At 51.4% G+C, this 13,105-nt stretch overlaps 1 protein-coding gene across 1 annotated transcript; it reads right to left on the bottom strand.

Moving 5' to 3' along the window:
- Positions 1-1,824: 1,824 nt before the first annotated feature.
- Positions 1,825-4,174, bottom strand: LOC112881971 (polyol transporter 5-like). Its single transcript, XM_025946905.1, has 2 exons — positions 3,939-4,174; positions 1,825-3,813 (listed from the first exon to the last, which is right to left on the bottom strand). Exons 1-2 carry the CDS (start codon positions 4,048-4,050, stop codon positions 2,384-2,386), a joined length of 1,542 nt encoding a protein of 513 aa, XP_025802690.1. The 5' UTR covers positions 4,051-4,174; the 3' UTR covers positions 1,825-2,383.
- Positions 4,175-13,105: the final 8,931 nt, after the last annotated feature.

The following is a 13,105-nucleotide window of genomic DNA, read 5'->3' as shown; positions in this document are numbered from 1 at the left end:
AAGGACGCCGACATGCAAGTGGCGCCCGCCCGCCAGATAGGGTCCTACGCCGTGGGCCAGAACTATCGTTGCTCGAGGTCCTTCTCGAGGGACCCCAGGATATTCCGAGATCTCTCCCGAACTCTGCGCATCACCCGGGGCTGCAAGTGGCTTCCACCCGCTAGACGGGCCCCTGCGTCATGGGCAAGGACTGTCGGGGCCCGGGATCCTCCTCGAGGAACCTCGGGATGCCCCGAGGTTCCTCCTGGGTTCTATGCATTGCCCGGGGTCTTTCCTGTACGCCGCTCGGGGTCGTCGGCGCTCCTCTCCACGCCTATCCGATGTGAAGTGAGGCATAAATGGCGGGGCTCCTCCCATCGTCCATTGCCAGATGATGGGATATGACTCGGGAGGGGAGCTCCCCCTATCTTGGTCACCGCGCTGTCTGTGAGCATGCCTCTCCCGTAATTATGTTATTTTACGGGGAAGGCGCGCCGCTCCTGGGCCTCGCCCAGTCGTAGCAGGCGGGCGCAATAAATGCGCCGACAGCCGAATCCCTTTCCCACAAAGGGACTGCCATGTCTCGGGGAGGTGCTTGGCCTCCCGCGGTTTTGGATCCTCTAGAATGTGCTTCAGTTTGGTCTATTACTACTTTTCGGCTTATTTACCTTTGGTTTATCGAAGGCTAGGGCGACCATGTTCCAGTGGCGCTGACAGTGATGGAAGATCTGATCGTATGTGGGGGTCTCACGGCCTCTTAATTAGCCATTGGAGATGAATATAGACAGTCAGCCAAAGAGCGTGAAAGGCGGAAAGAGTACGGAAGACGTTACTGCATCACTGCACCAACATGCAGATAACTTTTCACTTCAAAAAAAAAAACATGCAGACAACTTCATTAGAAGTCATATTTGTACAGCAAAAGGAAAAGGATCACATTTATTTCTTTAGATTCTTTTGTCTTAAGTACTATAGTACTTTCCACATTTTTTGCGAATGCGTGTGAATATGTTCCAACAACATATTCTACCTCATGAACTTTTGTTCAGTAAGAACCGCACAAAGGAGAAATTAATCTCCAATGAGTGCATATATAGCAGCCATGTCTGTTGGACCTTGTGTTTGGAGGATCTGCCGAGGGAGTCAAAGCAAGGCGTCTAAGAAAACCGTAAATGTAACTATCTAAAGAAAAATAGCTTGTCCAACTTAAATCATGTGGTGATTATATATTTATATTCGCGTCGAGTAGTGTGATGCCTCAGCAAATCTGGAAAGATACGTGGAGAGAACCTGGAAAGAAGGACGAGCTAAAGGAGAAGAAAATGCACTCCGTGCGATTGGTGACACGTTCTAGGCTTCTTACTACGGCCCGTTGGCCTCAGCCTGGCTCGTGGGAGCCCGGGACAACAAATTCAGTACTGGGCTTTTGTCAATTTCTTAGGGCAAACCAGCCTGTTTTAAATAATCCTGCCCAGCGGCCCGTAACAATTTTGTCGTATCCGAGCATGCCTCTCCAAGTTCCACGAGATTTCTTCCTCAAAAAAAAAAAAATCCTCGAGATCCGTCACATGGCACGGCAATTGTCACTGCCCATGCGCGGGCCATGTACATATATATACTATATGTTGGTAAACTTATTTAGTTCATCCAGTCAGTATGGGTAATCCAGGTTCCTGGACAAGCTACGTAAGGGCTCTCGAGCACGGACAAACAACACTTTTTTTTTTTGAAAAAACAAACTACACAAGTTTGTTACTGCATCGGTTTGTAGACCTTTGTGAAGATTCCTCCCCCGTGAGCGGAGTTGATTAAGATCAAATTGTTGCGTTAACCAACCGTTACCAATTTGATTAGGGGGTAAACAAAAACAATCCCCGCACGATCGCAGAACGACAAGGTCTTTAGATAGATAGATATTGTTTCCTTACACGCCGTTTCCGTTGCCTGCTTGACCCCCTCGGCAGAACCCTCGAACCACCGCCAATTTTCTACCGGCCTCCATGCCCCGAGCAGCGAGGCAACAGCAAACGCTACACAGCTTACAGGACAAGCGTGGCCGACACCTCTACGCACCCGGCTGCACTGGGAACCTGGCATTGGCCTTGGCAACTTCAACAGCTACTATTAGTTCACAATCTCTCGCGGACAAACCAAAGAGTAAATCACAGTCCATGTGCTTAAAAAACGGAGGAGATACTAAGAGGCTGATCAAGAGAGCGACGCGCTGGCTTGAGCTTGCCGGCCGTCTCGCTCTCCAGCCGCGCCGGATCATTAGCGAATCTTCCCACGTTACTTCAGCCTACTAGCTCATATACAGCAACAATGGCAGCTAGCTAGCTGCCACGTGCCTACTGCACAAGCTTTTCGCATGGAGCCCCCTTGAGGCCCTGTAATTTGGAGCGAGTTAGTTGGCGGCGCCGGCCATCTCGAGCTGCTTCTTGTCCTTTGTGGCGCCGTCCTGGGGCTTGAGGTCGTCCTCGTCGGTGGCGCCGAACAGCTGGCTCATCGCCTCCAGCGTCCGCCCGCGGGTCTCCGGGAGGAAGGTGAAGAAGAACACCCACGCGAGCACCGCGATGCCGGCGTACAGGAAGAAGGCGCCGCCGATGGTGATGGCGTTGGACAGCGAGATGAAGGTCATGGAGATCACGCCGCTGGTCACGCGGTTCGTGGCCACGCCCAGCGCGCACCCGAGCGCGCGCACCTGCAGCGGGAAGATCTCCGAGCTGTACACCCACGTGATGGGGCCCAGCCCAATGGAGAAGAAGGCCACGTAGGCCATGGTCGACGCGATGGCCACGCCGATGGCCCACGGGATCTTCGCGTCGGGGTAGTGGCCGATGACGGTCAGCCCCATCGCAAGGCCGACCAGGGAGAAGATCATGCCGCCCACGCTGCTCAGGAGCAGCGGCCGCCGACCGACCTTGTCGAGCAGGAACGTGGCAACCAGGATGAAGAGCGTCTTGGTGACGCCCACGGCGCAGGTGGTGCCCAGGAGCTTGTTGTCGGAGGTGATGCCGGCGCTCTTGAACACGCGCGGGCTGTAGAGCACCACGGCGTCGATGCCGGACGCCTGCTGGAAGAAGTGGATGCCGAGGCCCGAGAGGAGGATGCGGCGCATGGCCGGGGTGGGCGACAGGATGAGCTCCTTCCACACCCGCGCCTCCTCGCTGTTCTCCGTCTTGGGCACGGTGACCACGTCGCCGTCGAGCTCCGCGGGGATGCCGGCGGCAGCCTTGATGTCGGCGAGCCGCTCCGCGGCCTCCTCCGGCGTGTCGGAGGTCTTCCCCAGCACGACCTTGGCATCCGCGAGGCGGCCCTTCATGACGAGCCACCGGGGCGACTCGGGCATGCCGAGCACCATGAGCGCGAGCACGACGGACGGCGCCGCGCCGATGCCGAGCATGACGCGCCAGCCGAGGCGGAGCGGCAGGCGGGAGAAGGCGTAGTTGGACACGTAGCCGAGGAGGATGCCGAAGTTGATGAACACCTCGGGGAAGGAGGTCAGGAAGCCGCGGGCCGACGCGGGGGACACCTCGGCCGTGTACACGGGCGCGATCATGAGCGCGTAGCCGACGCCGATGCCGGCCACGAAGCGCCCGAACATGAGCATCCAGTAGTTGACCGCGAAGCCCATGAGGAAGGCGCCCGCGAAGAAGATGACCGCCGCGAAGACGATGGTGTAGCGGCGGCCGATCCAGTCGGATGTCCGGCCCGCGGCGAAGGAGCCGATGAGCGAGTAGACGTTGAGGATGCCCATGAGGACCTCAAGCTTCACGTCGCTGATGTTGAGGTCCTTCTTGATGTACAGCGAAGCCCCGCTCATCACTCCGATATCTGCAAAGTCCCGCCGGTACGGCACCTCATGATGAGCACATGCAAAAGCACAGCAGGTCGAAACAAAAAGGGAACCCCGTGCTGCGAGACGCACTAGCAAGGGCGAAGTGGATTTGAGTTCTTACCATAGCCGAGGAGGATGGAGGTCATGGAGGCGAGGATGGCGCAGGCGAAGGCGAAGCGGACGTTGCCCTTCTTCTTGGGCTCGACGGCCTCCGGCAGCGCGGCGGAAGCCATCGCCGGCGGCTTCTTGCTCTGCTAGTCTGCTCTGTACGGTGCAGAGAACGCCAATGGTTCAGTGGTGCTCAAGACAGGTCGTTTCTATGTGGCAGGGAAGACAGTGCAGTGCTCTATCAGAAGGGATGCAATATATAGAGAGAGGAGGCAGGATCCGATCACCTCCAGCCGGCTCCACCCCGAGAAGTTGCAAAACGGCTGACTGGAAAGGTGCACGGGCCCACTCGGCAGTCACCGTTGATGTGGGCCACGATGCCGGCCGCTCCTCCCGTTGCTTGGTCACCGGTGGTGTGGCTAACCCCCGTTAGTCTTCTCGCAGTGTCGACGACTCGACGTGCCCTGTATCCTCGTCTGCACTACTGGATGACCATTGGGTCCTGACCCCTGACGCCACCGGGTCCCATTGGTGGTTGGCTGGCGCCGCGTTTCTTGAGCTCTCTCCCTTCCCCGGCATGGACATCGTAGATGGCAGGATGTGGACAGCGGCTGCTTCGACAAGCTGAATTAGGTAACGCAAGTGGCAATAAAACAGTCGTAAACGTGGATCAGTGATTGATCTCCCTCGCTTTATCAGTTGTATATGGCACTCTTTTGGATTTGCATCCAAGAAGAGGGGAAAAGGTCGCCCTAAAAAGTGCACCCTACAAAGGACTTTTAAGTATCCATGCAAAAAATTACTCTTTTGTTTTGCATTAGCCAAAGTGATACTACCACACCAGCATCTAGGAGGAGAGAGTCGGTGTAACAGCTTGTTTCTGTCAAAAGCAATGGCGGTTCTCTAAGGTTTGTAGTAATCCGTTGTTGTGTCGGCTTGTAGCATGTGCTAGCTCTTGGTCCGAAGCAGAGTTTCTAAACGCTCAAGCTCAGTTCAAGCGCTGAGATATTTTCTCCTGTCGGCCATGTGCACTGTGCAATAGTCTAGTAGTGAAGAAACTGCAACTTGCAATTGCGTTCACATGTCAGGTATACATGCACTTGATAAGCGACACCGGCCAGATTTATAGTATGTTCACCAGCGGAAACCAAGGTGCAGTTACCGACAGAAATCTATTTTACTGACCATTGGCTGAAAATTGTTGTTCTTGCATTGGCCAACACAAATCCAGGCAACAGAAGAACAAACGGGACAATTTTCATTTGATTATTTCGATGTATGCTTGCCTCTGTGATCCATTAGATGGAAGTTCTTTACGCATTACGAAGGGTTCAGATAGAGTTCCATCCTACGCGCATAATTGAAGCGCCAAAATTATTTGCAGCTCGTGGGCGGGGTTCTTCCGATTACATGTATAATGAATCCTTGTTTATATAGGTATCTTTGAAAGTCGGTGTAAACTAATAGTCTTGGCCAGCTTAGGGTCAACTGAGATTGGTACTTTTAATACCAGAAAAACTAAAAGATTATGGTTAGATGATTATACGAAACAATACTATATATGTGGTTAGAATATGTGACTTGAACCAAATTTCAAGAAAAATTAAGCCAATGCCATCAAAAAAGAAGAAGAAGAAAAACTAAGCCAGCATTTGTCCGATCCCAAGCTGTTTTTCTATGGAGCACCCAGGAGGGATCAAATCAATGAAACGGCTACTGCAGTTGGCAACAGGACAGTGTGATGAATCGATGACATTTTTAAACCTGAAAATTATGAATATATGAAATATGTTAGTAGTACTTCAAAAGCCTATGATCTGCATTCTTGTATGTTCTCTGGCTAATATTTAGCCTGCATAAATCTAAACCTTGCCATACTACCTTTTATTATCCCAAATATCTTCCATAAATGTCTGTGCATATGTGTGAGTGTGATCCTATATACTATTCCTATTCATATCTAAGCCTTGTTGGCTATAGTAAAGTAATGGCAACTTGCAAGTATGTCCATGTGTCAGATACACATGATCAATGCCACAGGGTAAAGATTACCTCAGCAAACAATGGTCGCGTAATCAAATCTATTGCACTTTATTTTATATTAAAAAAAAGATGAAAAAACTCGTCCTGCAGGTTGAAACTTTTGCTCCCGGGGCAACGGAAGTCAGAAAGCGGAAGACAAAATGAGACCAGCATTTTGAATGGATTGTCTCAGACTCTCAAGTGTACAATGTGCTGAAAATGCTTGCGTTCGCCAATCAGTTTTTTTATCGTTAAGAATGGCCTTCAGTAAAATTCCATCATGCATGCATCATTTGGAATATGAAAGTTATTGACAGCTCGTGGGGTTCCGTGATTTGATTTTATATGGGTTCTTAAAAAACTGATTTTACATGTATGAATTATTCAGGTATCTCATCATTAAGCCGGTATTAGTTGATTGTTGTCCTATTTGCCAGCTTTGAGTCAATTGGACTAAATGTCTCTATTACCAAAACCGTTAAAAAACTATATGGCTACATGATTTTGTAATAAAATATATCTAAATCAAGTACCATGTGATTAGTTTAGGACTTGAACCAAGTTGCAAGAGAAAAATAGGTCAGCGGACATGATTCAACTTGTTTTTCTCTGTGGAGTATCCAATGCCATCATATCGTCCAAACAATCAAATGGGCAGTGCAACTTGTAACAGGACAGGTAGATGATGAATTGTGCAAGTTACATGTTCAAGTTTGCTAGTACTAATAATATAATAACGCCAGCTTAATTACGATCTAATCAGTATATACATTCCGGCTAATCCACCTAACGACGCCCTTTTCTTTTCTGATCGACTTGTTCCATAAGTCTATATGTGCATGTGTAAATCTGCATTATTCTTGCATTGTTCCTAGCTAATAACCGCATTTTATATCTTATAATTACTGAATGAAAACTCCTTTTTAGCATGTGCAGGAGCATGATTAGATAGATGTACTAGTTTTAACCTGGTAACTTCCTAAAGAAAACAATGAATACCCGCAAAAAAAATAAAGAAAACAATGAAAATCTGGAATAGTATGCCCAATACAATTCGCTAGTGCTTTTTTCTAAGCAACTGTCATGAAGTGGAGACGCGTAATTGGCTCGCATCAGGAATCTCCTAAAGTATGATTTGGGTCGCTTCATCAGTCCACAATTTTCTGGCCCAGCCGAAGACTAGTTGGCAGATGCTCGTTGAACCGTATCATCAGACTGATCCGGAGCTGTAAACTATTGCTCCGGCCGGGGCTCATAGACCTATACGGCGTCGAAAGTCACGCAGAGCGAATGGGCGATTTGCCCGTCAGGCATCAGCCGTGAACGTCACCCGGCCGGTGCCCGGTTATTCTTCTTCTTCTTCCCTTGCGCCCGGCTGAAGCAAACGTCGAGGTCGAACTGCTGAGCTACCGTGCGGATCTGCACCGCCGGATGTCGTGGAAACCGACCGGCCGGCGGGGACCAGGGGCGCTGCGGCACGGGCAGCAAGTGAGACCGGTGGACAAGGACACGCAATGGAGAGGGGATCGCCGGATCAGAGCAGGCTCGTCGCCGTCGCTGCGAGCCCGCATTGACCGAGCGCCGGAGCCGACCTGCAGTGGTCCAGGGCGCAGAGGTACTGGAGTGCTTCTATAGATGGGGCTCCGGATCAAGAAGAGATGTGCGGATCATACGCATGGAGCACGAATATTTCAGCCAGGACAGAAACTTGGGGAGGCAGGCGGGCCAGTGCAGGGGGGGAGGACGCCCTTGGGCTGGTTATGGGCCACGACGCGACGGAGACCGCCTCCGGTCACGCGCGTAGACTCGACGACTTTGGCGGCACGAGAGCGAGAGCGAGACCGCCACGCCAAGGGCATGGACGTCGCCCTCGGCCGCGGTCCCCCACCGCTTGGCCGCAGTTGCTCCAGCAGCTCTCCATCGCTAGCTGCTGCAGCGCAGGCTAGCCACTGGAACCGCGGGCGGGTCTCTGTCTCCCTATCCCCCATCCCCCCGCCCAGCGCAGCAGCTCTGCAAGGCGAGCAGCCTGCGGCGCCCTACTTGCGCGGCCCCCGCCCGCGCTGGTCCCCGGCGACCACTGCTGGCGAAAGCCCGAAAGGGGCACTCGATCGCGTCTCGGGTGGCGATCGATTCGGCCGCGGAGGGGGTGCGACGCCGACGACGACGAGGCCGACCGACGCATGCCAAGGAACAACCCGCGTACGTCTCCGTCGTGCCAGGCCGGATCGCGCGGGTGAAGCCGGCAGGCGGCAAGGGCGCGACTGCCGTGCGCGCGCTGACCTCTGGCCGCGGGTTTCAACGACGGCAGCAGGCCGACATGGACGCCGTCACGCCGCGCGCGCGCGCACGTGGGTAGCCAGTACCCACTCGGCGAGAGCGACGGCGGCGCGTTTCTCACAAGTGAATATACTGTACTACGGGTCGGGAGACGAGTGAACCTACCGCAACATCACGATAAGGTAGGCTCAGCCGCTTGACTACCATGGATGGGCTATCCGCGACCCAAGCGCAGTCCACACCTCGTAGTCGCAGCTCGCGGGTCAGCATGCGTGCGTGGGCTGCAGACAGGTATCTGCTTTGCCCGTACTCGTGCGGGACGCATCAGTCCTAGCTTATGGTAGCGCGTGGCCGAGAAATGGTTGCCTGATCCATGCGTCTTCCCCCGTTCAGAGAAGACGGCTGATCGCTTTGTATTTGATTTGACTTTTTTTGAGAAAATTATTTGATCTGATCTGATCTGACGCCGTCTCGGTTGCATCAGCTTCCCAGCATGAACAGGCGCCTTCTCCTGTTCTCCACGCTAGGCCTTGTTTAGATTGCAACAAAGTTGCAATAGTGACACTGTAGTGTTTTCGTTTGTATTTGACAAATTTTATCTAATCATGGACTAATTAGGTTCAAAAGATTCGTCTCGTGATGTACAATTAAACTGTGCAATTAGTTATTTTTTTTACATACATTTACTGGTTCATGCATGTGTTTCAAAATTGATGTGATAGAGAGAGTGTAAAAACTTGGAATTTGGAGTGCATCTAAACGGGGCCCTAGTTTCCCCGTACAAAATTCAAACCATTTGCCGTTTGGTTGACCACCAGCTGCGGAATTCGGCCACCACATGCCAGCTCTAGTGCTCTACTGCTGCTAGCCTACTACTAGTACACCGGCGCGAGTCAACAAGTCAACGGGAGGAGCTCGCTGCAACTGCAAGAGTCGTGTGCACTGATTGGGATGGATGGATGGATGACGAGGATGTGCATCAGTGAAGAGACGGCCGGGCTGATAGCGCTGCCAGCTACTACCCGAACCACTGGACGCCATCAGAAGGCGGGTTCAGTTTCAGGCCGCAGAAAACGCCCATTTTTCCAAATCCGCTTGCTTACCTGAAGCTCATGGCATCCAGGAAACATTCACTGGTCGGCAGCGGTCGGTGCCATGAGCGAGACGCAGAGCTCAGATGGATGCACGGTCAGTCCGGTAACCTCGTCAGTCAGTCGACGCTTCTCGCCTGTAACAGTAACTGTTTTCAGCAGGTCTGTTTGTCCTCTCTGCCGCCCTCCGTGTGCTTCCTGAACTGCGAAAGAACACATTGAGCCTGTGTGAGTCAAGTCCAAGCAGTGACCACGGTGCTCTTCACCTTGCTTGCAGGCTGTGCTAGTCAGATCTGCTGTGGAAAATTGAGGGAAGCCGTAGGGGTCCCGGAACCGGGAAGAGATGAACTAGACGCTGTGGCCTAAAGGTTTAGGCGTGCTGTTTCTGTGTGGCCATGGGTTTCATCATCAAGTGAGCAAGTCAAAAGGGAGGTCCGAGATTCCCAGCCCAACCTACCGCGCTGGCCCATCACCGAGATTGGTCAACGCACGAGCTGGAAAATATGACTCCAAGCTTCAGCTGCTTTCCCACTCAAAGCTCCGACCTCCGAGATCACGGAGTACAAGCTACTACGGTGTTCCAGTGATGTTCACTTGTTCGTATCACCAGTGAACGGTTAACATCGGCGACAGCTGATCTGAAACTCTGGCTAGATTTCATGCCAGCAAGGTTTAATGTTACTGTCACCGGCTGCATCTTATTGTATTTTGCTGAACAAGCGGTGCTTCTTCAGGATGGGCGACAGGTACGATACGGCCGAGGAGCAAGACATGGGTGTCGCCGTTTGCTCACCCACTGCTCAGCAATCTACTCGTACGATACCAAGAGGTCAAGATCGGTGGTTTTTAAATGCGCCGCTGGTGCAAAAGGCCGTTGAATTCGGGCGCATTTGGTCCAACAAACGAATCAAGTGACGGGAACAAGCTGACCCAAATGACAAAACTGGCAGGGGTTGGGTCGTCCGGAGATAGACCAGTTGCTTAAAAAAATCGCATGAAGTCGGATGCTAATTGGTGTCAGCAACCTCTACCCAGAACGTGGGACACAACAAATAATTGCATTTTAAAACAGGTGACGTGCGTTAAGAGAGATTTGGACAGATATACAGTCAACTGAATAAGCCCAATACAGAGCGCAAGTCAGAGAATTCAATTTTTTTTCCTCTCAAAAAGAAGTCTGAAAATGGCTCATCAGCAAAACAATACAAAATCCAAGCCCTAATCAGAGTGGGAGACGAAATGAACTCACTGGCAGATAGGGACGTGCTAGCAAAGTGCTCCATGATTACTTGCTACTAGTACTAGCTTAATCTGTCCATTTCAGACAATGGAACTAGATGGCCCTGCAACGGTGCCTGCATGTACACGTGAAGACAAGCGAGGAAGAGCAGAAAAAAATTGCATCGTTTTTACGACAGGGATGCCTTATAGTGAAACGTTTTTTTTATGTATGAAAGCCGCCGTAGATTAGTGCTCATTGGATCTAATGCCAACAATTACACCGGCGCCGATATGGTTGAAATTAGAACACAAAAGCAAACGATGAGAAGACCATGAGGAGAGTAGAACCACTTTGCATCGTTTTCACGACACAAAGATCTTAGAGTAAAAACAGTTTTTTTTTCTGCAGGAAAGCCGCCATTAATTACTATTGTCCATCTGTCTGATATAATACCAGCATTTAGAGCCTGAAAGTTACATGCAGGTTTATAGACGATGCTGAAAGTTACAATCGGTATTCTTTCCCCCAGACTCACGTAGTTTCGTATTTTCATTTCGTTTCTGGAGATGCTGAGCTTCTCAGTCAAAATTTTTCTCTCTATTTCTGTCTTCTTATGGGCTTCAGTCAGAAAAAAGTTCCTCTTGGTTCAACTTATCCCCTCTGTTTACACTTTACAGGGCAGTTTTTCCGTTGGTATGATCGACAATTCTGAGCCCATTGGTCTTCTGGGCAAGATGATAACTTGCTAGCTCGGCCCATCTTGACATCACAAGGATTCCGGCGCTGCCACCAGCGTCTGAACGGTTACTCACTTCGCCGAAGTCGAAGGCAGGAGATCGCCGGAAAGCTGTCGATCTTGTGTGACACACTTACCGGCGAGACGAGCAGGCGCCCATCACGGATACCGGCAGCTGGCTTTAACCGCCCTGTAAATAGACGCCACGCCGCCATGGTCCAGCTCCACTCTCCAGTTCTGGCGCCTGGCGGGCGGCGGCGTGTGGTCGTCCGTCGGCCTTGGAGACCAGGCATGCAGGAGGCCTAGCGGGAGGTGACGTGGCTTGGAGATTCCAGCGGGAGCTGAGGGAAGGGAGAATGGCAGGTGGCGGCGGCAGCGGGCGTCGCGAGTCCGGCGTGACGACGGGAAGAGGAGCCGATCCGGACCCGGGTGCTATTTGAAAATTTTCAAACCCAAAACAGGGGGTTATGTGCAAATATCGGATCGCGGTTATTAATCGCGATCCAAATCAGGGTGTATTTTGCATATATTTGGATCGTGATGAATAGTTAGTTTTCTGAATAGGAAGTTTTCTGAAAAAGTTTCATGGGGTCTTCTCCAAATCTTCCGGGCCGGCCGCAAGGCCGCCGGCGTGGCTTCTCCACCGTCGGCGACCTCCCGTCTACTCACAGGGCCTGAAGCGGCCGATACACGCCGCTCATGCCCCCAGGTTTCCGGGCTGGAGAAGCTCCCCCTCACGGCTGCCCCATGGGTTTTAAGAAACGCATCGTGTGCCTCATGCGGTCATGCCGTGGCTCGCAGAAGCGGCGCTGCGCTCCGACGACCGGCCGGTTCCATTCGCCTGGGGGCCTTGTAGATTCACACGGCAAGCATCGACCAGCGGCCAGACGCCGATACCAACCGCCGCTGGAAGCTTGCTGCATCTGCAATGCATTTTATCTACAACCATGGCAGCACAGCTTCAGATCGATCTGCAGATTGCCCCTGAAATGGTGCTTCAATTTCAATTAGAAACTACGAGATACCAAAGTAGATCAGAACAGGTACCATTGCTGTGCAGTGAAGGCTGAAGAAGAACCAATGGCACCTTCAGAGCGAAAATGGCGCATAGATTTCGCTACAGTTAGCATTTGCTGTGCGATGAAAGACTGAAGACGAACCAAAATGCTGGGCTATGCTGAAGATCTAATCAAGAACAAATCCGGCAGGCATTCTGGTATGTACAACGCACATTCCCATTCTGATTTGTGGAAGGGAGAAATGAAAAGCACGTACAATTTAAAGATTCAGAGAAGCAGCATTGCCAATGTGAACGGTTAACCCGTCAAAAGAAAAAAATAAATGATTTCTGGAGAGCGGAACGACTTTGCATCTTTTTCAGTACACAAGATCTTAGAGTAAAGACAGTTTTTCAGGGAAGCAAAACCTTATTCTTGCCTCTTGGGCCATAGGAAACTACATGGTATGATCGACAAATCTGAACGAATTGGTCTTTTGGGCATCGTTGCTTGCCAATGCAAAGGAAAATGCAGGCTAGAGGAATGGAGACTGATACTAGATGCTCGATGTGGTGGGGGGGGGGGGGGGGGGGATATGATGGAGATGGTGGACACTTGCTTCTAAAATGCAAATATGCGCGGACAGTACTAGAGGAGCACGGAGCACCGAATTCTTTTAGCAGGCATCCAATCCTCGAAGGCTGTTGTCAATTATTGCTTAAACTGTGAGGATGTATTGCGGGTTAATCTAATCACCATTCTATGGAAGGTATGGTCAACATGGAATGATGTGAATGCTGGGGATAGCATCAAGCCTCATGGATTTGCTTATGC

Source organism: Panicum hallii, chromosome 2 (genome assembly GCF_002211085.1).
Source record: "Panicum hallii strain FIL2 chromosome 2, PHallii_v3.1, whole genome shotgun sequence".
In the NCBI taxonomy this organism is placed as follows: Eukaryota; Viridiplantae; Streptophyta; class Magnoliopsida; order Poales; family Poaceae; genus Panicum; species Panicum hallii.
Note: the sequence above shows the minus strand (reverse complement) of the source record. Positions and strands in the feature narration are given on the sequence as shown.